This window comes from Balaenoptera physalus (assembly GCF_965194825.1).
Source record: "Balaenoptera physalus genome assembly, chromosome: 5".
Classification (NCBI taxonomy): Eukaryota; Metazoa; Chordata; class Mammalia; order Artiodactyla; family Balaenopteridae; genus Balaenoptera; species Balaenoptera physalus.
The window spans coordinates 37,117,377-37,140,950 of record NC_138884.1 but is presented as its reverse complement, the minus strand read 5'-3'; the positions used below and the strand labels follow the sequence as shown (position 1 = coordinate 37,140,950).

The following is a 23,574-nucleotide window of genomic DNA, read 5'->3' as shown; positions in this document are numbered from 1 at the left end:
CTCGAAAACTGGCCTTGTTAGCGGTTTTGTTTGAAGTAATTTTTAGGCTGATCTTTCAATCGAAAATATTTAATTACTGGGTTTTGGTTTTTTTCTCTTCTCGTCATAGTTCATGAATTTTGCAGCCACCTCCTTTTTTTGACTAATTAAACTGAGCAGTTGTCTGTCACTACAACTTCTGCCAAACTGTGGTTATCGTTGGGTAGTAAAATAAAGAAAAACAACACTGGTCACAAAAATGTGTTCTATCCTAAAGTGCAAAATAACTAAATAACATAGAGCCTAACTGGCCTGTTACTTTTATTCCTGGGTGTGGATTTCATTATTCAAACCTACAAAATCACGTGCTTTGATTTTAAGTAACCATAAGTGCATACACGGACAGAGTGAAATGTACATGTTTCTTCTCTCCTTTTCTTTCTCTCCTTTTTGGGGCTGCTAGTCCTGTCACACCCTCTGCCCTGGCTGAGCTGCTTGACCTGCTGGACAGGAAAGCCATCTCTTCATCCGCAGCTAAACAGGTATGTCCCCACCTCCCGAAGTGTCCGACCACCCTGCCAGCCCAGTACATGTTTTATGTGAAACTCAAATGCCATCGCTAAGTGAATTTCATCATTGAAGTATTAAATGCTTCTAAGTGCTACTTTTATACCGAGAGGTAGAAACATTTTATTTAGCAAATGAAATAAAGTCAGTACTATGTATGACGCAGGTAATTTGCTTCTCATCTTTGCTAACCAGAGGGGGTAGTTGTTTGGCTTTGCCTGGAATGTTTCCCAAACATTTGTTTACATGAAAGGTGGGCCCTGAAGCTCCTGGGGGCTCCAGCCTGTGCGCGTCGCCCGTGCCCTGTGTGGCCGACACTGCTTCCTGGCCCTTGTCCTCCCTCTCCCGTCCTCTGCAGCCTCCCACCCAGTACCAGGGGCTCGTTTGTCTTGTCACGTGGTTGCCCCTGAAAGTCAGTCTTCCAGCAAGAAAGGTGAGGCCAGACAGACTGCCTCCCACTTAGTAGATCAAATTTTACACACAGGCCCAGTGTGTGAAAACCCGGAAAAATAGCATCCTCATCAAAGGCGGCCTTCCGCCTCATCTCCAGCCCCACCTGACAGTCTCAGGTGGGCGCAAGGTCCCTGGAACTCAGAGAACTCTTACAAATAAGCACCCAGAAGGATAATGAACACCAAGGCGGCCGCCTGATCTCGACTTCAGATATCACAGCTGTCAGTTCTTCAGCCAGTAACTTAATGTTATTTTAATGGTGCCTTTGGCATTTAATATTTATACATGTCCTCAGTAGTGGCAGGTTACATAGCGAGGCTTTGGAAAAGCGGCTGCTTTTGGCTAATTACGAGGCACCATGGAGCATACACCCAGCTCTGTGCTGTGAAACTGGGGATGGGAACTAATAAAGGCTCTGTTTACCCACCACCAAGTGAGGCTGTCAAGTATAGGGACTGCGCCACATTTAGGAAAGGGTTTTGGTTGCCTGGATGTCAGAGGAATACAAATGTTTATGACAGTGCTCAGCAGTAGCAGGATGATTAGATGGCCTGAGGGCAGAAGGAAACTCTGTATATACACATAAGAGCAAATGAATTGTTGCATTTGAAACCAAAGAGGAAAAAAACCTTCCCCTTCCTACTCCTCCTGCCCCAGCAAAGAAAACCTAGTGCAGATAGTATGTTAGGTTCAGAGGGAAGAGACTGGAACTGCGGGGGAATGCTGACAGCTGGGTTCAGATACAGATGGAGACATTTTTGGATTCTGTCGGCGTCCAGCATGTTTAAAGGAGGTGGGGTGAATCCTGGCTTCTGTAAGGCAATCACAGAACCAAACTAAAAGTCTGATTGTGTGTCCCATGAGGGCATCTCCCTTACACACCATTGCCTTAGGGGATTTGCTTTTTAATTTTTCTACCTTGTTTTCTGTTTTTTTAAAAAATCACTGATCTTCTGGTGGAAAAAAAATGGTATTTGTTCATTGTGACAAACTTAAGTAATGCTGAAAAATATAAAGATTTTCCAATTCTACCACCTTGAAATAACTACCATTAATACTGGGTGAACGGGACTTCCCTGGCGGTCCAGTGGTTAAGACTCCGCGCTTCCATTGCAGGGGGCGCGGGTTCAGTCGCTGCTCGGGGAACTAAGATTCCACATGCTGCACGGCATGGCCAAAAATTTTTAAAAATTAAAATATATATATATATATATATATATTGGGTGAACATCATCCCCGGCAGCTTTCTGTGCATACATAGAGTTAGCAGGGTGGATTGTGGGCTGGGCAGACAGGAGGTTAGAAAAATAAGGCTTGTGAAAATAAGAGGTTTTAGTGTACTGTTTTTTAGTTTTATTTTTTAAGAAGCGTACAGTTCATTGGTTTTTAGTATAGTCACAAGGTTATAACCATCACCACTATCTAATTCCAGAACATTTTCATCACCGCAAAAACATAACCCTGCATCCAATTAGCAGTTTCGCCCCATTAACCCCTTACCCTGGGCAACTGCTAATCTACTGTCTGTCTCTATGGATTGGCCTAGTCTGGGCATTTAAGATAAATGGACTCATACAATATGTGGCCTTTTGTGTCTGGCTTCTTTCACATAGTGTCATATTTTCAAAGTCCATCTATGTTGTGTCAGTACTTCATGCCTTTTTATGGCTAAAGAATATCCCATCATGTGGACAGAACCACATTTTGTCTACCATTCATCAGTAAGTGGACACTTGTGTTGTTTCCTGGTTTTGGCTCTTATAGATAATGCTGCTGTGAACATGTATGTACAGGGTTTTGTTGGCGCATATGTTTTCAAATTTCTTGGGGCTGTACCTATAGGAATGGAATCTCTGGGTCATGTGGTAATCGTATGTTTAACATTTTGAGGACCTGCCGGACTGTTTTCCAAATGGGCTGCACCATTTTACAGTCCCCTCAGCAGTGTGTGAGGGTTCCAGTTTCTCCACATCCCCGCCAGCCCTTGTAATTGTCCTGCTTTTTGATTGTAGTCATCCTAGTAGGTGTAAAGTAGTAGCTCATGGTGTATTGATTTGCGTTTCCCCGATGACTAATTACATTGAGCGTCTTATTTTTATAGTCTATTGTAAAATGTAACACATAAATGTGTTATAATTAATTTTTACTGAATCTGACAGAGGAATCCAAGTAGGCCTTAGGTTTTAGAAACCCTGGGAGGCAGAATGACTCTGGTTCCACTGGTTACTGGTGTTTCCTCTGACAGAACTGGAAGAGGTCCTACTAGTGGTTGAATAACCAGGAGATGAGAAAGAAAGTTGACTGAGAAAATGACTCCTAAGGATGACAGATACGCAGAAGGAGTCACCCTGCCCTGGGAACGTTCTGAACTCCAAAGACTCTCCCACTTTATGTCTAATTTATTATTAATCCACCTCTTGCCATCCGGCTCTCCCTTCCATGATTGTCCATTATTTTCATCCCTGACACGTTTCACTGCCCCTTCCCCCAGGTGTCCCAACAGTGCTTCTGAGATTTACAGACCTCACCCCCTCAGCTCCCTGGGCCCCAGGGGAGTTAAGAGGTTGCTGCCGTGAGGCAGCGCTGTCTTTCAGAAACAGAAACTCAAAGATTATTTATCATCGTGAGCAACCTCCTGGTAACTGTAGACAAAAGCACCCGGGCTTCTCTCACAGGATCCAGTTCTGTCTAATGAAGTGGCCCCCGTATCCTCCCCTCTCCAAGGACAGGGCACACCAGACTCCCACCTGCAGAATCACAACACCCCTGCTGCTAGCATGCCAGGGTCCTGAGCCTCTGGGGACTTGGGGGCCCCGGGCGTTGTCCAGACTGCTGGCCGGCCAGGCCCCAGGGGAGATCACGCCAGATGCCTACATGTCTCCTCGGTGCGAGCCTGGAGTAGGTGCAGACGGTCCGCCGTCTCCCAAGGATTGTCCCTCTGCTGCTTCCTGTGGGACCAGGCTGGACTGGGACTCCGCAGAGAGGGAAGTCGGATTTTAACACGCAAGTGTGCCATGTAAGCAATTTCCTCTTGTCTACTTTGGGGTCTACTTTAAACAGAAATCACCAAAAACCTTTTAATGTAGAAAATGTTACATCGTGCAGTAAAACTTAGGAATGATTTAATGTCTTTTTCTCCCTTTTAGTGCGTCAGTTCTTTGCACATTTTCCTGTGCCCTGCTTCTCTTAAGGGCCTAGATTGATGTCTGTGCCTTTCTAGAAGAATGACCTTTCACGATACTTGCCTTTGCCCAGAGGGGCCCCCTCTCTGTCTGTCACCGCTCCCTCCCTGCCCTCTCCCTGGAACAGGTCTTTCCACCACCCTCTGACCCTGGAAGCCCCAAACAGGCAGGGATAGGCCAGGAGCCTGTGTACTCTCCTTTTGTCCTTCCCTCCAGATTCCTTAAAAATAGCTTTAGCTAGAGAAATGGTTGGGTAGTAGTTAGGAGGGCATGTGCTTGGTCACCAGGAACTGAAGCCTCAGTTTCCGCCCCATGTGTCAGAGCCGGCTTCGGTGGTCGGGGTGTGATCGGGGGTCCCCAGCTTGCAGTACTCCCTACCCCGGTGGCCATTTATTAACCCAGATGACCGGCCCTGCACCAGGACCCCCTTGTGATGTGGTTTGTCTTGGGTGAGCAGCAGCAGGCCTGGGAGCCGCACGCCTGGCCAGAAACAATTGCACTTCGATAGCACTTCCCAGGGTGGTGATTAAACACAGACAAAAGCTGAGAATTTATGCTGCAGCACGAGGCTGGCAAGCACAGAGCCACGATGTCTGCAGCCAGGAGGCCAGGGGAGGCCGCAGAGTCTGGCCTGGAGGCGGCTGGGCCCGCTTTAGTGGCTCCCGCCCTGCTGGGCTGCAGCCAGGAGGGCACTATCTGTGCCTTAAATAGGAACAAGCAGAGGATTGGATTCTGGAATCCACTGTGTCAGCCCAGGGGAGCTAATTTGGGAAGTGAGTAAGCTGATGTGTTCTAACTCTGGGAGTGGGAGAGCCCTGCAGCCACCGGGCATTTGCTCCTGGAGGCTGCTGAGGTGTGCTTCCCTAGGTCACTCCTTGGTACCCCTCCCCACCCTCTCAGGGAGCAGCCAGCCTCTCTGCACGTAAAAGCATCGTCCCAGCATTGTCCGGCTTCTCCTTCTGAAAGGTGTGGTTTGGCCTTGGTCCCTGACTGCCTCAGTTGCCTTTATTCTTGTTATTTTGGCCCAAGCAGATCCAACCAGTGTTTGGGCCTGTCGGGTCCCAGCTGTATTGGGTGCCAGGCAAAGGTTGACCCCTGGGCAGGCAGCTCAGCTCTGCACTTGCAGCCACAGTGGCTGCAGGGGCCTGTGACCACCAGGCGTTCAGCTCTTCCCAGCCCTGGGCTGCAAGCAGCGTCCACACCTGCCGGGCTTTCCTGTAAAGAGTTGCTGCGTAGATTCTCATAAGGGAGACCTTGCAGGTGATTTCTGTTATGAGCCAGGGATCTGATCTCTCTTGAGATCTCTAGCCTACCAGTAGGGGGTCATTTAATTAAATCATGATGAATATTAGATTTTGTTGTTAATACAAGAAAGTACTTCTGTAATCAGTGAAACAGAAGCAGGTTACAAATTGTATATGTGCTGTGGTCACAATTATGTTACAAAACAGAAAGAAAACCATGGAAGGGAAAATACCAGAATACTAACATTGGTCACCTTGAGGGGATGGGAATCGGGTAAGATTTCACTTTGTCTTTTCTGTATTTCCTTCCTTATTTTCTACAGTGAACACGTATTAAATTTTATAATTAGGAACAATGTTTTAAAATTGTAAGTCTTATTCAAGAGAAATAAATCTATCAGGGAAAGGGGGCAGAGAAGCTCTTCAGACACTGAGTCTGATCCGCATCACAGATTGTCTGTTCTCCGGTTCCTGTGCTGTGGGCACGCCATCAATACGTCTGCTGAGAGCAGGGGAGGTTCTTACCTGCTGTGTGCCCCTCTCTCCTCAATGCCTTTCTCATTGTCGGCTGAATACACATTTGAAGAATTGAGTTGGAGGCACTTATGTTCAGTATTTTTCTAAGAGCGGGGACAGGTCTGCGTATGCGGCCAGGGCTGTGTGGTGGTCGCCAGAGTGTGCCCTGTGGGGGCGCTTTCGGAAGGATGCCCCAGAGACGCCTCTGGACCACAGTCACTGTGGGTGCCCAACAGCCGAGCTGAAGGCACACTGCTCCGGGCAGGGGGGCTCCTGGCTGGAAAGTGCTCAGTGCTGACTGCTGGCTGAGCTGGAGGCTAACGGGATCCCCTCCCCTTCCAGCTCACACTAGAGAAACAGGCACTGTGGAAAACTGCCCTGGGACACCCCTTCTTTACAAATGTCTTCCTTTTTTCCAACTTTATTAAGTTTGGGAATTGGTTATTTTTTTAAGTAGAAAAATATCCACACCGTCAACTGCTAATTATCCTAGCCAGGTTCGGGGCCACATCCACCTGTGGGGATGGATGTGGTAAGCCTTGGGCCCCGAGGATTCTAATTTATGTTTTTCGTTATTTTTCATTCTGTATCTTCATTATGGGCCCCTCGCTCGCCCCCTCCCCGAAGAAACTCCCATTTCCCAGCAGAGGCCGAGTTTTCATGACCCCTCTAAGTGCAGTGGTTCCCTCTTGCAGCCCGTGTGGCCCCATCCTTCACCAACATGTCACCGCAGTTGATTGATTCAGTGGCATTCCCGTCAGCAGGGGCACTGTGAGTGATCAGCTTCTCACACTCCCCGCCCTCCCTGCTGTGCCCTTGGAGTCGGCGAGTGGGGACGACCCGTCTCCGCCAGCGTCTTCACCGGCAGGGTCTCGGGCTCTGTTCTGAGGGCGCAGCTCAGCGCGGGGAGGCCCCGGGTGTGTCTGCACGCGGCTGGGAATTCACTGACTGCTCTTCCACCCCAGCAAGTGGAGCTGGCAGAAGAGCTGACCCCGCCCCTCTCCGCCCGCAGGTGTTTGAGGAACTGTGGAGGAGTAAGGGCAAGACCCCAGCACAGATGGTTGCAGAAAAGCAGCTTGAACTGATGCAGGATGCAGAGGCGCTGGAGCGGCTCTGCCGCTCCATGCTGGAGGCGCATCCTCAAGTGGTAATTAGCCCCTCGGGGGAAGGGGGTCTTCACGCGCAGCGGCCGGTGGGCAGGGGGTTGCCGGCAGAGGCCCAGGGCCAGGGCCGCCTGAGGACTCAGCCAGGAGCCCCTCTGCTTCTCCCCCTGGCAGCCCAGCGGTGCTTCCTAATAACGGTTGGCCCGGTTTCATCAATAATCCCCCAGTTATTTTTGTCAGTTTTAAGCTAGAATCAAGAGATGAAATTAGGTGACTATTGGAAAAATACAGCTTTTCCTAGAAGGAAAACTCCCCCCTGGAGCTTAATCTCATGGAGTTTCGGTTGAAGGGGGTGTTAGCAAGTTTCGACCTCCCAGGCCTGCGGCCCTCTCCCAAGGTTGCCGAGCTCTGCTTTGTAAGGGGACCTCTCTATCAGGAAGCAGCAGGCAGCACTGCACAGGGACGGAGACAGGGAAACACTTCAGTTCCGTGCCTTTGAGAGCTGGGAAGAAAGGCAGAAGGGAACATTATTTGTAAATTACGGAGAAAATCCTTGACAGGAACATAGCTGGAAATCAAGTCATTCTGTGTTCTGAGCGTAGAACAAAATAGAACAGCTAAAATGAGGAGCATCCCTCCCTCCCCAAGTCTAATCATATTGTCCAGAGATACTTTTCAGTGGGGAATAAAATTGCTAGCATCCCTTTCAGAATGATACCACCTACCCATCCACTTGCGGGGACACTAACAGCTCTGTAAAGAGCTCTCGATAAGGAAAATGAGCTTGCGCAGGGTCTCGGCAATCTCCATCTTCCAGCCTCATCTGGAGTGACTGATAAAGACACACTTTTAGTTTCAGACTCAGAATGCAGCACCGCGCGCAGATACTCGCAGACGCTGTTGCCGATCAGAAGCAGGAGGTCGGGCGGGTGGCCCTGACGCGGTGGCTGTTTGACGGGCACTCAGCGCCCCCTGCCCCGGCCCTTCCGGCCTGCCAGCCAGCCACTCCCCCACCCAGATGCTCGGGGAGCGTTGCCATCTCGTGGCTTTGTCTTCTAGCAAACGAGCTTCTTGGCAGGGAGTGGGGGGAGGGGAGCCCACTGAGCCCCCGGAGGGTCGGGGGCTTCACGATCCGGCAGCCGGGTCCCGCGCACCGAAACCTCAGCTGTGACACGTTCACGGCCCTCCTCACTCCCTTTTAATCAGGGGACGGGCTAGCACACACCTCCTTTGCCAGAAGCCCAGAAACCTCCTCCGAAGGTCACCCCCTCCCCTTTTTCCTTTTCTCATTCTATATCTAATACAGAAAAAAGAAACTGAATTTAAGTTTCCATAAACGTAAACTTGATTTAAGATTTTTAGGCGAGAGCCTCTATTTTCTCCTCTAAAATAATCTGTCTTTAAAGGTCACGGATGTAAAGAAGGGAAACCCCAGGGCCATAAACAAACTGATTGGGTTGGTCCGAAGAGCGACTCTCGGCCGAGCGGATCCGACGGTGATAAAGGAGGTGCTGGAGAGGCAGCTGTCGTCGTGACGGCTTCGGGTCCCCCTGCCACGGCTGGGCTGGAGCCTGTGCGCTGATGTCCTAGGTAGGCCCCAGCCAGACGCCCCGCCCGACCTGCGCCTTGAGGTGCCACCTCCACGCAGACCAGGCCTGGCGCCGTTGTTCATCGACATCACACGCTTCCGGGGGAGGTGCAGCAGTGGTGAGAAACAGCACGTCCTAGCGCGCAGTGACCCCGAGCTCAACGCCACATGCTGTTTCAGATACTGTCACCGCCCTAGGAACACGTTTCATTCCGCAGGTCCCTCGACAAATATTTTTAAGCCCATGCTAAGGGCCGGGCGTTGTTCCAGGTGCTGGGGATTAGCAATGATGAAGCGAGGCCGTGATCTGGATGCGGCCTTTTGTTTGGGGCGCTCTCATTAGCCTTAGTACCAGGAATTAGCTGTATTCTCCCATCCACTGAGGAAAAGTGATGTTGCCCATTCAACGCCCAGGGACCCCAGAAGGCAGAGGTCTGAGAATAAATGATTTTTTTTTTTTTTTTTTGGTAAAAAAGACAACAGAAGTTTTCAAATAAATTTAATGAATAAAATTTATACTGAAATATCACATAAAAAATTAACTTACACGTCGAAGATCGGGCAGTGGACAACCCCCCCTCCCCACCCTCAGACCGAAAGTTTTAAAAGGCGAAAAAAAAGCTGTAACATTAAACTGACTTGTTTTGCCTGGAAAGAATAAGACGGTAAGCTAGAAAATCAAACTCTTGACCTTTAATGGTAACTGTGGTACAGTTAACAGTAGCCCATGGAGGCTGCGTTGCCCTCACCCCTGTTCTCGTGGCAATACTACTATTTCTCCGTCGCACTGGGGCACCCCTTGTTCACTGCACGCCTTTCTTATTACCTCTGACTCACAACACTAAAGACCAGTTTTGCAAGTGCTGTTTTTTAAAAGCACATGTCAAATAAACTGTGACATAAAAGAAAACCTTTGGAGGCCCTGATTTTACACTGAATTCTCTCTTGTACTAAGAAGAGTACAAACATTTCCGTCATGAACGGTGCTCCAGTGGCAGCTGGGGACCCGGAGGAGAGCCACCAACTTAGCAGCTCATGGTCCCTGGTTGCAGACGATCGCTCAGGACTTCCCTAACTAGGAGTAAAGCGAGGACTGCCCCTCTTCCCAGCCAGAAAAGCAGGGACCAGTCATCTGGCTTCTTTCAGACAAGCATGAAGAGGTAAGGTTTTTTAAAAAACTAACTTTTTAAAAAATGAGTGACTTAGAAGCGTTAAGAGAATACGGTACGTTACATCACCCAGGAAGCCGCGTGCCCCTCGCGCATCCCGTTGCAGTACTGAAAACTCCTGGGCCTGACAGTAAAATACTTTCATCAAACCTCTTTTCGAGAGAGAAAGGCAGGGCCAGTCCCCACCCCCCCAACCCCGTAGCTCCTGAGTCTGGAATCTGGCGGGATCATGATTTTGTAAGAAATGATAAGATTCAGTTTTGTTTTACAAACTCCATTTTCACCAAAGGTCTGGCTTCTTGGTCATCAACCCTTACAGAAAGCACTGGACGATCTTTCCAGACCATTTTAAATCAAGGGCTTACTTAAGTGGGGTCTGGAGAGGGGCAGGGACAGCGAAATGAAGGCCATTTACCAACAATATCATGTCATATGTAAACCGTCTTATGGACTGATCATTTCAGGAGAAAAATACCATTGCTGGGGTCAGGGGTAGAGGGAGGGCGAAATGGGTAAAGGGGGTCAACTATATGGTGGCAGACAGAAACTCAGCCTTTGATGGTGAATACACTGTAGTGTATGGAGAAGTCAAAATATAATGTTATACACGTGAAACATATAATGTTATAAACCAGTTACCTCAACACGCAAAAAAGCACTTGATCTTTACAATGCTAACTAACTGTCATCCAGCTCTGACAATTGCTTGTTGTCTTGAAGGCCCACTTCTGAAATCCTAAAAATGAGATTGTGTTGTTATAACTGCTCATAGAAAGAAAAAAACATATCAAAGCACAGCTCAGATATCTTATTTGGAACCTGACTAGATATTCAAAATATATGTTTATCTAACACCCTAAGAAATTCACAAAGTATGGCTCTACTTGTAACTGGGCTTCAGTGAAATACAATTTTAAATACATTTTTGCATGAGTGTGAATTTAGTCTGGTTCTCTGTTTGCTATTCAGGGGGAAATCTCATTAAAAGGTATGAGTTGGCGCCATAGGTGAAGCCAGTGCCATCTGTCATTGGAGCCCACACACCTGGAGGCTGGGAGGGCAACATGCTGGAAGACTGGCTCCCCCGGGTGGGCCTGCACCAGCTCAGCCTGGTCAGGCCCAAACCGGGTGCCCTGTGGCTTGAGGAGGAGGTTGGTTGGTCGGCTGGTTCTGGGGGGAGGGGAGGAATGGCGGCCTCAGCACTCGGCATGCTACCTGGCACAGGATCAGTTTTTAGCAAAAGTTCATTAAGTTTATAAAACAAAATTAATGGACAACCTTTTGTGGGAGCCCCTCTGTATGAGGGGTGGGTGCTGCCATCCACTAGGCTTTTAAACTCTGGGTCTAGGAAGGAGCTTCTTGACTCCGTCCAGGCTTATGCGTCAAGGTGAACTTCTGTTCCCATCTTTTAAGATGTAGACAACCCAGGGAAAAAAAGGTCATTATTTATACCAAGTTAAGGATGTTTTTAGCTGAGCTCCCTCCCTCCCTTCTTTTTGGTAATTATGGCTAATCTGGAAGAAGGCTATGAATTGTTTTCAAGTAAACACTCTCCTAGAGCTTTGCGTTGGTTGGTTAGTTCAATATATAGCTTACGGCCAGGACCCACAATCCATATTGTATTTTTCATGTCTGATGAATTTAGCCGCATCATTTCAAGGATTCCACATAGGACTATTCGAAAAAAACCACTAGATCTATATGAAAGGCCGTGTTACTTACCCACCACCAAAAGCAGCATGGAAATGGCTGCCATGCCTCTTCAGCAGATTTTAGACAAATTGCATTTGTGGATTATTTGTGAACAGAGCGGACCCTCGATGGTGAGATGGAAAGTGCTGACTGAAATCCTCTCTTGTTGTCTCCCTTAGACGTCTCAGCAAAAATCATTTAAGTAATATTGTCAACACCAAATAATCTCTTTTAAAATATCTGCAGGGCAAAATGGTACCTCGTTATAGGTGGGCCTTTTCTAGACTTGTCCCAATAAAAAGTCAGCTGCTGCCCTAAGAAGCACAGACTTGTGCAGCCTCAGCTCCGTGAAATGCATAATCTGGCCTAAGAGCTACCATAACCCTTGTCAGGTTCGGAAAGCACACAGTAAATCTAAGGTTCCCCAAAGATGCCTGAAATATGTATGGAACGCATGCGGGCAGACCCTACTGGCGGCCTTGTTCCTTGTGTGGGTGACAGGAACAAAATTCACAATGATGACTGGACAGGGAGGGGCATTCCCAGCTAAAATCGGCCCCTGTCTTAGGATTCCAAGTGCAGAGGCCGAAGAACTTTGCCCCTGTCCCTCTGGTCCCTACAAAGCCTCAGCGAAAATCTTTCACTGAAGCCCCTGTTTATCCAGTTAATGAGCTGCCAGGATGATCTGTCCTCCAAAACAAGTAATGGCCTAATAAACGCCTGAACATAGAGAGGATTTACTGAGGCAAAATTATCCCGAAAACAATTCTTAGTCTTTTGAGAGCTCTTTCTAAGGCGTTAGGTTTATGATGGTCATTCAAAAAGGAAAAAAAAAATCAACTCCATTTTCTTAAAATGTTTCCTCCGTGATGTGATTTAAGAATGGAGTATAAACCGGTTTGACAGTGTTCTGTCATAAGCTGTTATCTGATGGAGAATGAGTGTTGTGTGATTTACAGTCTGATGGCTGAAGCGAGAAGGGGCCGAGAATATCTTCTTAACGACTTAAAGCGTTGTGGCCTCAGCTACAGAGGGCTGCTGTTCAGGAAGAGCTAATACCGCAAGGCTGGCTGGGACGCGAGGTGAGCCACAAATTACCCCGGCCTAGCCAGTGACTCGAAGTAGCACATGCAGTAATAGCTGTCCCGCAATAAAGTGTTGCATAAAAATGGCCAAGCGTGCCAGCCATTTCAGTAAATACACGGCTGGTAGTTAGCAATTACATTGACCCATCCCTGGGTGAGAGCTGGGCGTGCGCTGCAGACATTCACCGTCACACCGGTGACACATCCCACCCCCGCCGGGGCCGCACTTCCCAAGGAGAGCAGCCCAGGCACACTGACCCACGTTCAGAACGGGCAGCCTACCCACAACCCCAAACCTCTGAACACAGCTGGAAACCCACCCACACTGACCCTGGCAACCAGGCTGATTCAGAGACATCAAAAACGACTTTCAACCCCGAGTACCATGGGCTGCCCAAAATGAACAGGTAACCTGAACAGTCACGTATCCTGTCTCTAGATTCTACTCATAAGAGGATGCTCTCCTGACAACACCCTGGACCCCTGGGTGTCTTAATGGATTGAAAATCAACAACTGCGTCAGACCTAAGTAAAAGCCACTTGATGAGGAAAAGGTACCCCTGAGGACCTGCGGAAGAAGTGAATGCGTCCTCCCTACATGTGACAGAGACATCGATTCCAACCCCAGCCCGTCAAAGTATTTTACTAAGTCAAATGGGGACCATTTGACAATTCCTCTCAGCACCGGGGAAGGAAAGGAAGTACCTACTAATAAAACCACCTCTCTGATTGGTTACTCCAGCATTCCCATTTCATGTCTGGGAATCTGTAATTTACTCCATAAAACTGTATTTTAGGCTAAACTCGACCTGGAATCGCTTTAAAATTTTAAAAACAAACGTTTTTAAACATTTGGCCACTTCCAAAAATCAATTTTAAGTATCCCAGTGCTCTCCTATATTTTGAACCACAAAATCCACTCCACCTAGAACTTTACGTCAGACTCTGAGTTATGAATCAAGGTGAAGGATGTGATGCGCCAGGAACCGGTGACTCACCTCTGCTGCCCGGGGCCACCAGGCTCGACACAGCGACGCCAACCTCAGGGGCTGCACCAAAGCCCGTGTCCACTGAGTCCTGGGGGCCTGTCGCATGCAAAAGCATCCACGCACTGGCACATTTTAAAGCATGCCAAGTATCGTTCAAAATCCTTCCCCAAACTCATTGCAAAAGAGATTTCTAAGGGTGTCACCTATTACTTTATGACTAGAATATTCTACTTCATTACCGAGATTTTTCCCATCAAGGAATTCCCAGCGCCACCCCCTGCTGTTCAGTATCTTCCTATCTGCCTAGATCAATGTTCATTCCTCCAAACCCCCCAGGATGTGTTCTTCTCCTATTTTAGCTTCCGGTTTCTGCTGTGTTCCCTCTCGCATGTCCACACCACCCCCGAACCATCCTTAACCCACCTGGCTGTTCCCCTCAACTGCATGGGTTCACCAGTTCCCTAGAATATATTTCCAGATCCATTTTCTGACTTCATTTTGAGAAACCCTGGACTCAATACTCTGGTGGAGGGCTGCAGTGGTTTCAGAAACCTGAACCGGTGTCCACCTCCAAATAGATTGGGTTGTCATGTGGGTTTGCTACCAGCACCCCACCATGGGAGTGAGTTAGTGAATTTTCCTGCCTCTCACCCCACACCGGTCATCTCTGTCCTCCTTTAAAGCAAATCTACTTATTTTTAAAGTACCTACTTAAAAAAATACTCTTGCCCAGATGATGCCTTCCACAAAGGGGACTGTGGTTTTCTATAATAGAGCAACATGGACTCAAGGAGAAGAATCGACACCATCACCAGATAATGGAGAGTCGTGGAAATCAGACCAGAAAGCTGAAGAATATGGCTCTCAGACGTGACTTTAGCATCTTATATACCTGGTGAGTCCAAACTGGGAGATAAATAATACTTGTGCAAAACAAAGTTGGAGGACAATACAGTACAGCTGAAACTCATCTTCTGCTCCTCTCTCTCGGTCTCTGAGCCACGGACTTTTCCAGTAGAGACACTTATGCAAATACAAGTGGATGTCGGGAAGCCAAGAGCAGGCCAGTCCGCTGGGCCTCGTACATTCTGGCTGCTGCACCGCAGCCGGGCAAACCATCTTTCAAGACAAGTTTGAAGTCAGAAATGTACAACGAATTACTATCTTTGGTTCCTTGCCTAGACTTGGAAGCACCGCGAAGCTGGGCTCCTGAGAGCCACCCAGCCCCGGCCAGAGCTCCTGAGGCTTCATTCCAGGACTGGCTCACTCGCTTCAAGATTCCTGAAACACAAAAGGCAGCCTCGGCTCTGCAGCATCTCAGATGTGCTTCTCCCCTCCACGCCCCTCCTGTACTAGGGCCTGATTAAAACCAAACCAGTGCTCCTGAGGCACCACCACCAGCCCTGTGACTGCCCCCGGGGCTCAGCAAGATGCCCGCAGAAAGAAGAGAGAGACCCAGAGCCTCCAATTTCCTTCCAAACGGGGCGGAGGTGGGGGGTGGGGTCCATCCTGCTTATGTGCTTCTCACCTGCCCACAGTACAGGAGAGTGGAATCTAATATCCATGAATATCAGTCTTTTATTGTCTCATTCTTTTTTAGCCCACAATTATTTTGTGCATTTGCCCCTCTCTCTGTGGTAGGAGACCATGGCTCTAAGTATAATTACACCTGGCAGAGCAGGCTGCAGAGCAGAGAGGCACTAATACATCACGGTGGGGCCTCCTAATGAACCCCATTACTCAGAAGGCAGCGTTTCTGTGTGGAGTGAGGCCCCAGCAGGCACTTGGCTTGGCGGGGCTCCCCGCGACCTGTTTGCCTTTACATCCTGGTTCCCTAAGTGGCTGTACAGTTCCTGTTTCTCTACAAAGTGCAACATATTAGAAAAAGCAAACAGATTTTAAAACAATTACCAAGGTTTGTACAGATTGTATTTAGTTTACTTTTATCCTTTCCCCCACACCATACCCCTCCAAAAAAACCCACTATGAGATAGACAGTTTCACAGATGAATCAGTTTGTTTTTCATAAAACACTTAAAAAAATAATGATGGTTGTCTTCTTACATAAGCATATACCACGCTTTGTTCATCACACTGATCAAAGTCCTAAAAGCCAAAGTAACATTTTGCATAGGCATAGTTCATTTTGTGCAAATCTTACTAAAATAAGGCTATTTTCAGTGTTTAGGTAGTGATATACTGAGCAGAGAAAGCCCTCGAGCAACAAGAACATTTCCCTGCATTCCAAATTCTCTCCAACTACATCTGACTTCGCAGGCAGAGAGCTGAGACCAGTGGATTTGCCTGCACTCTAAGGCAACACGTGTTGGGCGGAATACAAGTCTTGGAAGTAAAATGCAAAGGGACGGATGCTGTGTGTTTGTGTGACGGAGGCAAGAAGGGCTCCATCTTTATTCTTCTCTTTAGAAGACGGAAGCCACGACGCAGAAGGCCACAGGGGCAGGTGTGCGTTCTTGCGTGCTGTTGAAGGGCCAGCCTTCTGAGGTGGGCACCTCCAGAAATCACTGACTCCTGGTGTTCGCTGGGTGTGATCTAAGCTGCAAGCTGAGTGACTCCGAGGGATGGGAGAATAAGGACCAAGAACTCTGAGGAGGAAAAACTGAGCTAAGACTTAGATTCTAGGGGGTACAAGGTGGGAAGATCCGGCTGGGGAGACGAGGTGCACAGAAAACCCCCCTCCCCACGTATCAAGTATCGTCAGGAAGTCTCAAAGTAGAGGTGTCTGTAAGCAGCTTTGCATTTAACGTTCAGTCAAGACACTAAAACCTTAAAAAAACAAGAACCTCTATTTGAAAAGAAAAAGCTAACAGTGGCTGTCATCCGAGTCGCCCAGGATCTTGCAGCAGAGAATGGAGTGTTCCTGGGCCAAGGCAGCCAGCTCCTTCAGGAACTCGGGGAAGAGGGCGGCCGCCAGCATGGCGTCCCGCACGGGCGGGGGCAGGCTGGGGGGCGCCCCGGCCGCCTTGGCTCTGTTCGTCAGGAAGGGCTGAAGCACTCGTGGGGGGCCATCCAGGAAACTCCTGCCGCTCCCTGTCCTGGAGGCGTCCTGAACGGGATCTGAAACTAGAAGGAAGACGGCCATGGTGATCCTCCAGAGCCCTTCCCGCCCACCCTTTAAATGAAGTGTGTGTGCTGCGGGGTGTGGAGTGGAGTGTCTCGTGCGGGCTCAGCTCCCGCTCTGACTGGAGTCTCAAGACATGGCCCCCAGTCCCCCCCCCCACCTCACTCCACTCTGAGACACACGGATCTGCCCAGATCAGCTCCAGCACTGGGCATGTGACATAAGAGTTTGATCCCAAATCCTGTAGGAGGACCTTCATGTAGAAACTGTGGCAAGAATATAGGTTTATCAAGAACCCTCCCCGCCCAGGGCGTGGCGAGGGGGGAGAAGGAAAAAGGCACGTCCTGCGGCCGCATCAACCAAGTGAGGACACAGGTCACTGCGATGGTTATTTAGGGGCGTCCAGGGGCCCCACCCGCTCTCCCGGCCTCCCAGGGTCGGGGTGACCATCCGTCCTTTGCCAGCTGAGCCCTGACCACCCGGCAGAGCTGCAGGAGGCCGCCTGGGTTACACACACCACGCCCTGCTGTCCGCAGCCCGGGCTCCAGCCTCCTGGGCTCCCTGCTGACCCCCAGCCCCTTCTGGCCAGGACTTCCAGCCTTTGTGGAGAATAGAATGGAAGAAGGCTTTTAAAGGCTGGAAATAACGGAGAGGAAGCTGGGTGCTGATAAGACCAGACTGGGAACTTCCCACCGCCGTGGGCAGCTCGTGGCAGCAAGTGGCTTGGACCTTCCCTTCAAGGAAGGTTTCCAGGAGTTTCGATTTCAGTTTCAAAAATGTAGGTCTAAGATGATATGAACCAAACTTCAACATACCCAAGTGATTTGCATTTTCATATCAAATCAGTTTTACCAATTAAAATGGTTCAACTTTCCCAACTATTTAATTCCTGAAGCTCTCCGGCCTTCACATTGACGGGAATTATTTATGCCTTCTGCCCCCGACTCAAACCGACTCATTACTCCTTATAAATCATTATATTCAAGCTCTTCATTATTTTGGCTGCTTTTTAGAATTCAGTCCCATTTTTCAACACTCTTCTCAGAGTGTCGCTTAACTGTGGTACTAAAAATTCTTGACATTTATAGCGCTTTCCACATCTCACTACTATCGTCTTTAGTGTTAAAAAAAAAAAAACAACTTCCGCTTTACTGCTTTAAATATCCTTTTAGATTAAAGCTTATCACAGTTCATGCCATAAAGAACTGGAGAAGTTGTTGAGAATCTGCTGCTACCTTTCAGCAGAAACTCACAATATGTCTTGACAACAGAGTGAGGACGAAAGTGTTGACCTCCCTGAGGACACTGCCAGCCTTGGGGGACCAGGCCTGAGTACCTCCACCCCAGCCCTCCAGCACTGCAGCACCCGGCTCTCCAAAGGGCCCGGCGAGGCTCACCCAGGAAGCTGGGCTGATGCCGCGGGGGATGGGACACTCCGGGCACCAGCCCCAGAGCCACGCTGCTCGTGCTGGTTCCCCCACCTGGCATTCCCTTGCCTGTGTCTGCACACCTAAACCTCACCAGGCTTAGACTCTGCCACTTACTGGCTGAGCGACATCAGGCAAGTTGCTTTACCTCTCTGTGTTTTAATGTCCTCATCTGTCAAAATCTCACGGCTGTAAGGATTAAGTGAGTCAATAGGTGTAATGTACACAAGGACCTCTTGGTAAGCGTCAGCCATCACACCACCGTCAATTCAGCCGTCACTGACTTTACAGACCGCTCCCGTTTCCTGCCCTGGAAGCGATCCCCTGCTCTAGCCTCCCACTCATTTTATTTACCAACAGGGGCTTGCAGTGCCCTTCAGACTTGTGTTGCTGTTTATGTTCTTTCTCCTCTACCAGGCTTTCAGGTTTCTGAGAGCTGAGCCCCGAAGCGATGTGTCCTTCGTGGCCCCTAACACACTTCCTCATCCACAGAGGAAGCTAATAAACATCTGCTGAATGAACGAGGGAAGGGACCGACCAACGTCAGGTCCTCCCTATACCTGATCTTCCTGGAGCTGGTTCATTTCCTCATCTCCGTCTTTCTCTTTCAAATTCACTCCTCTTTTCCCCCAAAAGGGCTTTTGTGGATCATTTATCCAGCTCGATCCATGAATTTAAAAAGTGTCATCGCTTAGGCTCATTTACCCAGCTTGAATCTAAGAATCAACACTGTCTTCGCTAATGAAGGCAGGCGGGCGCCCAGGGAGGGAGACGGAGGGCCAGCAGGGAAGTCCTGGCGGTGGTTCTGTCCCGTCAGTGTGGGACTGGCCCTTCCGTGAGTCAGACTCAACTCAAAGACAAGGAGACCCGAGTTATGGTCCCTACCTGGCAACTAGCTAATCATATAACGTCTCAGTTTCCTTTTCCACAAGATGGGGATAATACCTACCTGGCCCCCTTCTAGAACCAGAGATCAGTGAAAGGACTCTGAATACAGGTAAATACTAGAAAATACCACCTCTGTGGCTTGAGGGGAAAATGAAAAGACTGGCAAGTAGCTGAGCCTCAGAGACCAATAGTCTCAAGGGTGGCAATGTGACAGGGGCACAGGAAGTCCACCCGGACTTCTACTTCTGTTGGAAGCGTTAGGAGGCTGGTTTACCAGGGCCTGCGTGATGGAGCAGCTCGGGCTGCGGGCGCCCCTCGTAAAAGGGCCCAGGGCACGGGTGCAGCACTCGGAGGGGAGGCAGGGAGGAGGGAAGTATAAGTAAACGTCAGAACTGGGAGTGGTTTCCTGAAATGTTGCCCTGGGTCTGAAAAGCCACAACAAAGGGTTTTCAAGATACTACTGGGAAGACTTGAGAAGTTAGGAGAGAAATCCGTTACCCCTCACCTCCCTGTCAGCGGCATCAGACAAGGTGCACAGCACACGGACATGGACACCCCAGTATGTGGCCTCTTACAGGATTCTAATCACTCATGGCTCTGCGTCCCGGTGAGAATAGGGCTCCTAGATTCATCTCATTTATAGGCAATCACATCACACGCGAGGCTTCAGCTTTGTACAAGGGGACGGAGACCTTTGTCATTCTGTGAGTTGAGAGATTTTTGAAGTTGAGGGGAGGGTGTCACTTTGCTAACCTCAACGAAGTTAGGAGGTTAATCTGAAAAATTCCATCAAGCAGAAACCTTCTATCCCGAGAGTAGCTTCCTACAAGTCAATGTCCCCTGAGAGTCACAGACCTTGGAAATCATCCGCCACAGCTGCCTAATTGACAACCTTACGCAGTGGGAACAAGATCCCCCTGGGCACGCATCTGGCAGCCGCAACCATCAGTCTGAGGCCAGGACAGAGCACAAGGCACGCTCACCCGTGTAAGTCAAGTGTAAGTCAAGGAGGCTGGTCAGGGTGTGTAGGCACCCGAGCTTAGTGATCCTGGCTGACCACCCGGGCCTCTAACTTCAGCTTCCTTCTATGCAAATGAAGCTAACAGTACCTTTCTTGCCCATTGCACAGTGCTGTTTGAAAAGTAAAACTGTCTGGGAAAGCACTTTACAAACTGCAAGATACAAGTGAAGACCAAGCCCAGAGTGCAGTGTGGGGAGACTCAAGTCACCTTCTGTCTGGAAGACTGCAAGAACTGCCATAATCCCTTGCAGCTCTTCCCATCAAGAGGCGGGGGTCTGCTCCACTCCTGCACCTGGGCTGACCCAGTGGCTTGGCCAACAGAATACAGCAGAATCGACCCGGTGGCGTCCCGAGCTGGTGCCTCAAGAGACTGCGTGTGCTCCTGCTCTCACTCTTGCAACCCTACAGCCATGAAGCTGCCAAGCCAGGGCTAACCTGCTGGATGACGAGAAACACGGACCCCCATCACCACGGCCAGCAGCCACCCCCGTGAGCCGGGCCATCCCAGATGCCCAGCCGCCCGCTGACGGCAGCCGCCGAGAGAGTCCTGCGTGCATCAGCCACGCCCGCCCGGACCAGCAGATCACCCGGGCAACCACACAGACCCACGAGCACGTGTGACGGCTTTGTCTTGAGCCCCTGAGCTTTTGCGGTGGTCTGTTATGCGCCTCTCGCAGGGTGAGTCACGCAGCGTGCCCCTGCTCAGGAGGGACAAGCCAACAGGCCGACTGTCCACGGGGCTAGGAGAGGCCACGTGGGGCCCGCAGGCCACCTTCCCACAGGCGTGGGCGCTCCTCCCTTCCAGAGATGGCCCGCCTGCTCTCATGCAGGGCCAAGGCTAGAAGCTGCCCCTCATTTCACCACTGGCACAGGGGCCCCCCTTTCTTTCAAAGTGTGCCTTGCGGTGTCCTAATGCCCTTCACACCCCGAGTCCTACAGCCAGAAAGGACTTGAGAGATGGAAGACAAACCCTTCACTTAAGAGTCGAGGAGGGATTTGCCTGGTGGTGCAGTGGTTAAGAATCCGCCTGCCAATGCAGGGGACACAGGTTCGAGCCCTGGTCCGGGAAGATCCCACATGCCGCGGAGCAACTAAGCCCGTGCACCACAACTACTGAAGCCCACGCACCTAGAGCCCGTGCTCTGTGACAAGAGAAGCCGCCGAATGAGAAGCCCGCGCACTGCAACGAAGGGTAGCCCCCGCTCGATGCAACTAGAGGAAGTCCGCGCACAGCAGTGAAGACCCAATGCAGCCAAAAATAAATAAATAAAAATTAAATTAAAATTAAAAAAAAAAAGTCGAGGAGCACGAGGCCCAGTGAGGCCAAGTGACCGAGATCAAACAGCTACACAGAGGCAAGGTCATGCCTTCACAGGGCTGGGGTTTTTTCAGCTTCCCTCAAAGGTTTAACACTGCCCTGAGTTACATTTCTGCCTCTCACTCCAAATCGTGTTCCCAATCACATGCTTTAGCCCCGGACCAAGAGCCCTGCTCTCTCCACTGTTCACCTGCCACAAAGAAGCCTGGCTTGTCCAGGGGAGATGAGCGAAAGCCAGCGCCATGTGGGCCGTTCCCTGGCCTGCCCTCTCACCAAGGCTGAGGCCACAGCTCAGGAGACAGCTGGCGTCAAACCTGCGCCAGCAGAGCCCACTCGAGGCCAGGCAGCCCTCTCCCCAGGCCTGGCCGCCGGCAGGGCCCTCAGGCTCCGGTCGGCGGCCACCCCCACCCTCCCCGCCCACTTGGCCAGGCCTCCTGAGCCGATGGAAGGCGCTCGCAGGAGGGCTAAGGTGTGCATAAACTTTACTTCTCTTGCTCCAAGGGAATGGTTTTTACCTTCCAGAGCCCTAAAGCACATTCATTTGGGGCCCGAGAGTATCTGAAAACATAATAAAGAGAACGGATGCCCTCCTTAGGGTAGGACCGGCCAAAAACTGGCTCAGGGTGTGCACATAATGCTTCCTTCTGGCCCACACGTGCTAAGTTATTTATTCTAGCGGCTGTCCCCACCTCACTGCTGCCCTACACCACTCTCGGTTAGGAAAACAAATGCCCCGCTAGACCCTCCAAACTGGGACCGGGCCGGGTGCGGGCAGGGTGTCCCCACCTCACTCCTGCCCTACACCACTCTCGGTTAGGAAAACAAATGCCCCGCTAGACCCTCCAAACTGGGACCGGGCCGGGTGCGGGCAGGGTAGACTTTCCTTTGGGTTTAAGGACGCTCAGAGGAGGCTCCTCCCTGCTGCTTAACAAAGGAAATCTATTTAGATGCTTTCAGGGTCCAGGAGCTGAGGCAGCACCTGTGACTCCAGGTTGGGAAGCTGGGGCGAGGGACGAGCGGCTGACCTTTGGTGGGTGCCTCAGGGCTCGGGTCGGACAGGTCCACGCGGAAGAGCAGGTACTGCTGGGCTTGGATGAGGAGGCCCGGGAAGTCTGTCTCCGCAGAGGCGAACTGCTCAATCTTGTTCTTCACAGACGCGAGGACCTGTCAAAACCAGCACTAATGACGCGAACGCTTCAGCACAGAGTTGCACCCTGGGTTATCAGGACATCTGTCAGGCAGAGGCCCCGCCGCAGGAATGACAGGGCTTTAAGTGCCTGGGTCTTCTGGGGAGGGCCCTCTCGAAACATCAAACCAAACGAAGCCTCTAAAGCTTCGCAGTTTGTCTAGAAAAATCAACACAACCAGCGTAACAGGTAACAGAAGGGGCAGGAGAGCAAATGAATGAGAATGGGGTGGGGCGGGGCGGTACCTGGTAGAGGGAGCGCACGCTGGGCTGGAAGACCATATTCGTGTTGAGCAGGAAGGAGCGCAAGAGGGGCTGCGGGTAGCTGGCCAGCTGCGTGACGATGCCGATGAGCAGCAAATTCACGTGCAGCGAGTTCTCCAGCATGTTCTCCAGCTTGGACAGGACCACACTGATGAACGGGCCTGTGGAAGGACACGAGGCTTCAGGGCCGGCTGGGGGCACGGGCCACCTCTCCCGAAAACCGAGGAGCCGCCGGAGCCACCCCAGGGCCACCGGGTGCGAAACAAATTCAGACAAGTGCAGCCGACGCAGGCAGGTCGCCTCCTGCCTCAAAACCAAACCACAAAACACACCACCGCCACAAAAAGAAAGCAGAAACACGGGCGTGGTGGCTAGTATTTTGACTCCCAGAGCAGTTTTAATACTTTGAAAATTATCATAGACCTTTAAAAAAACCAGATGACCAATAATTTAATTTTTAAAATCAAAATATACTTTTCATACTATTTCTGTATCTCCTGGGGCTGCCAGTGCTCAAAAACATGGCGTTCATCATCCCATGACGCTGCGTGCTGTAGGGCGTCATGCAAACATTAGAGGCCATCAAAAGTTTTAGTAACAAAAAAATCTTCGTGTCGTTAAAGAATAGCAAACACATACAACTATGTTTACCAAACAGCAGCACTGTGAACGGGGGACTGTCTATCCCCCAAAAGCACCTGAGAAACACTCTGTCTTGTCAGTGTCACAATGTGGAAGAACCAAAAGAAAAGAAGATGAGAGGTAAAGGTGGGCTTGGCTGTAATTTTACAGCCACGCTTTAATTTTCAGGGGGAGGTGGG

The 23,574-nt window shown here is 50.1% G+C and overlaps 2 protein-coding genes across 14 annotated transcripts in view; one reads left to right on the top strand and one right to left on the bottom strand.

The window, feature by feature from the left end:
- The window catches only part of GATB (glutamyl-tRNA amidotransferase subunit B), a 95,985-nt gene that overhangs the window by 66,691 nt on the left and 5,720 nt on the right, over positions 1 to 23,574 (top strand). For 4 of the 9 annotated variants that reach the window (XM_082463399.1, XM_082463401.1, XM_082463398.1 and 1 more), the window contains 3 exons: positions 443 to 521; positions 6,954 to 7,088; positions 8,451 to 10,741. In XM_082463399.1, the coding sequence (XP_082319525.1) occupies positions 443 to 521; positions 6,954 to 7,088; positions 8,451 to 8,579 (343 nt within the window). In that variant the 3' untranslated portion in view covers positions 8,580 to 10,741. Of the gene's footprint in view, positions 1 to 442; positions 522 to 1,030; positions 4,016 to 6,953; positions 7,089 to 8,450; positions 10,742 to 12,452; positions 12,576 to 23,574 lie in introns of those variants that run through there. The other 5 variants (XR_014264081.1, XR_014264082.1, XR_014264083.1 and 2 more) reach the window with 4 other exon arrangements.
- FHIP1A (FHF complex subunit HOOK interacting protein 1A) overlaps positions 15,128 to 23,574 on the bottom strand; it is a 264,110-nt gene continuing 255,663 nt past the window's right edge. For all 5 annotated transcript variants that reach the window (XM_082463305.1, XM_082463308.1, XM_082463307.1 and 2 more), the window contains 3 exons: positions 22,736 to 22,914; positions 22,329 to 22,467; positions 15,128 to 16,651 (listed from right to left, as the gene is read on the bottom strand). In XM_082463305.1, coding sequence (XP_082319431.1) covers positions 16,392 to 16,651; positions 22,329 to 22,467; positions 22,736 to 22,914 — 578 coding nt within the window. In that variant the 3' untranslated portion in view covers positions 15,128 to 16,391. The remainder of the gene's footprint in view (positions 16,652 to 22,328; positions 22,468 to 22,735; positions 22,915 to 23,574) is intronic.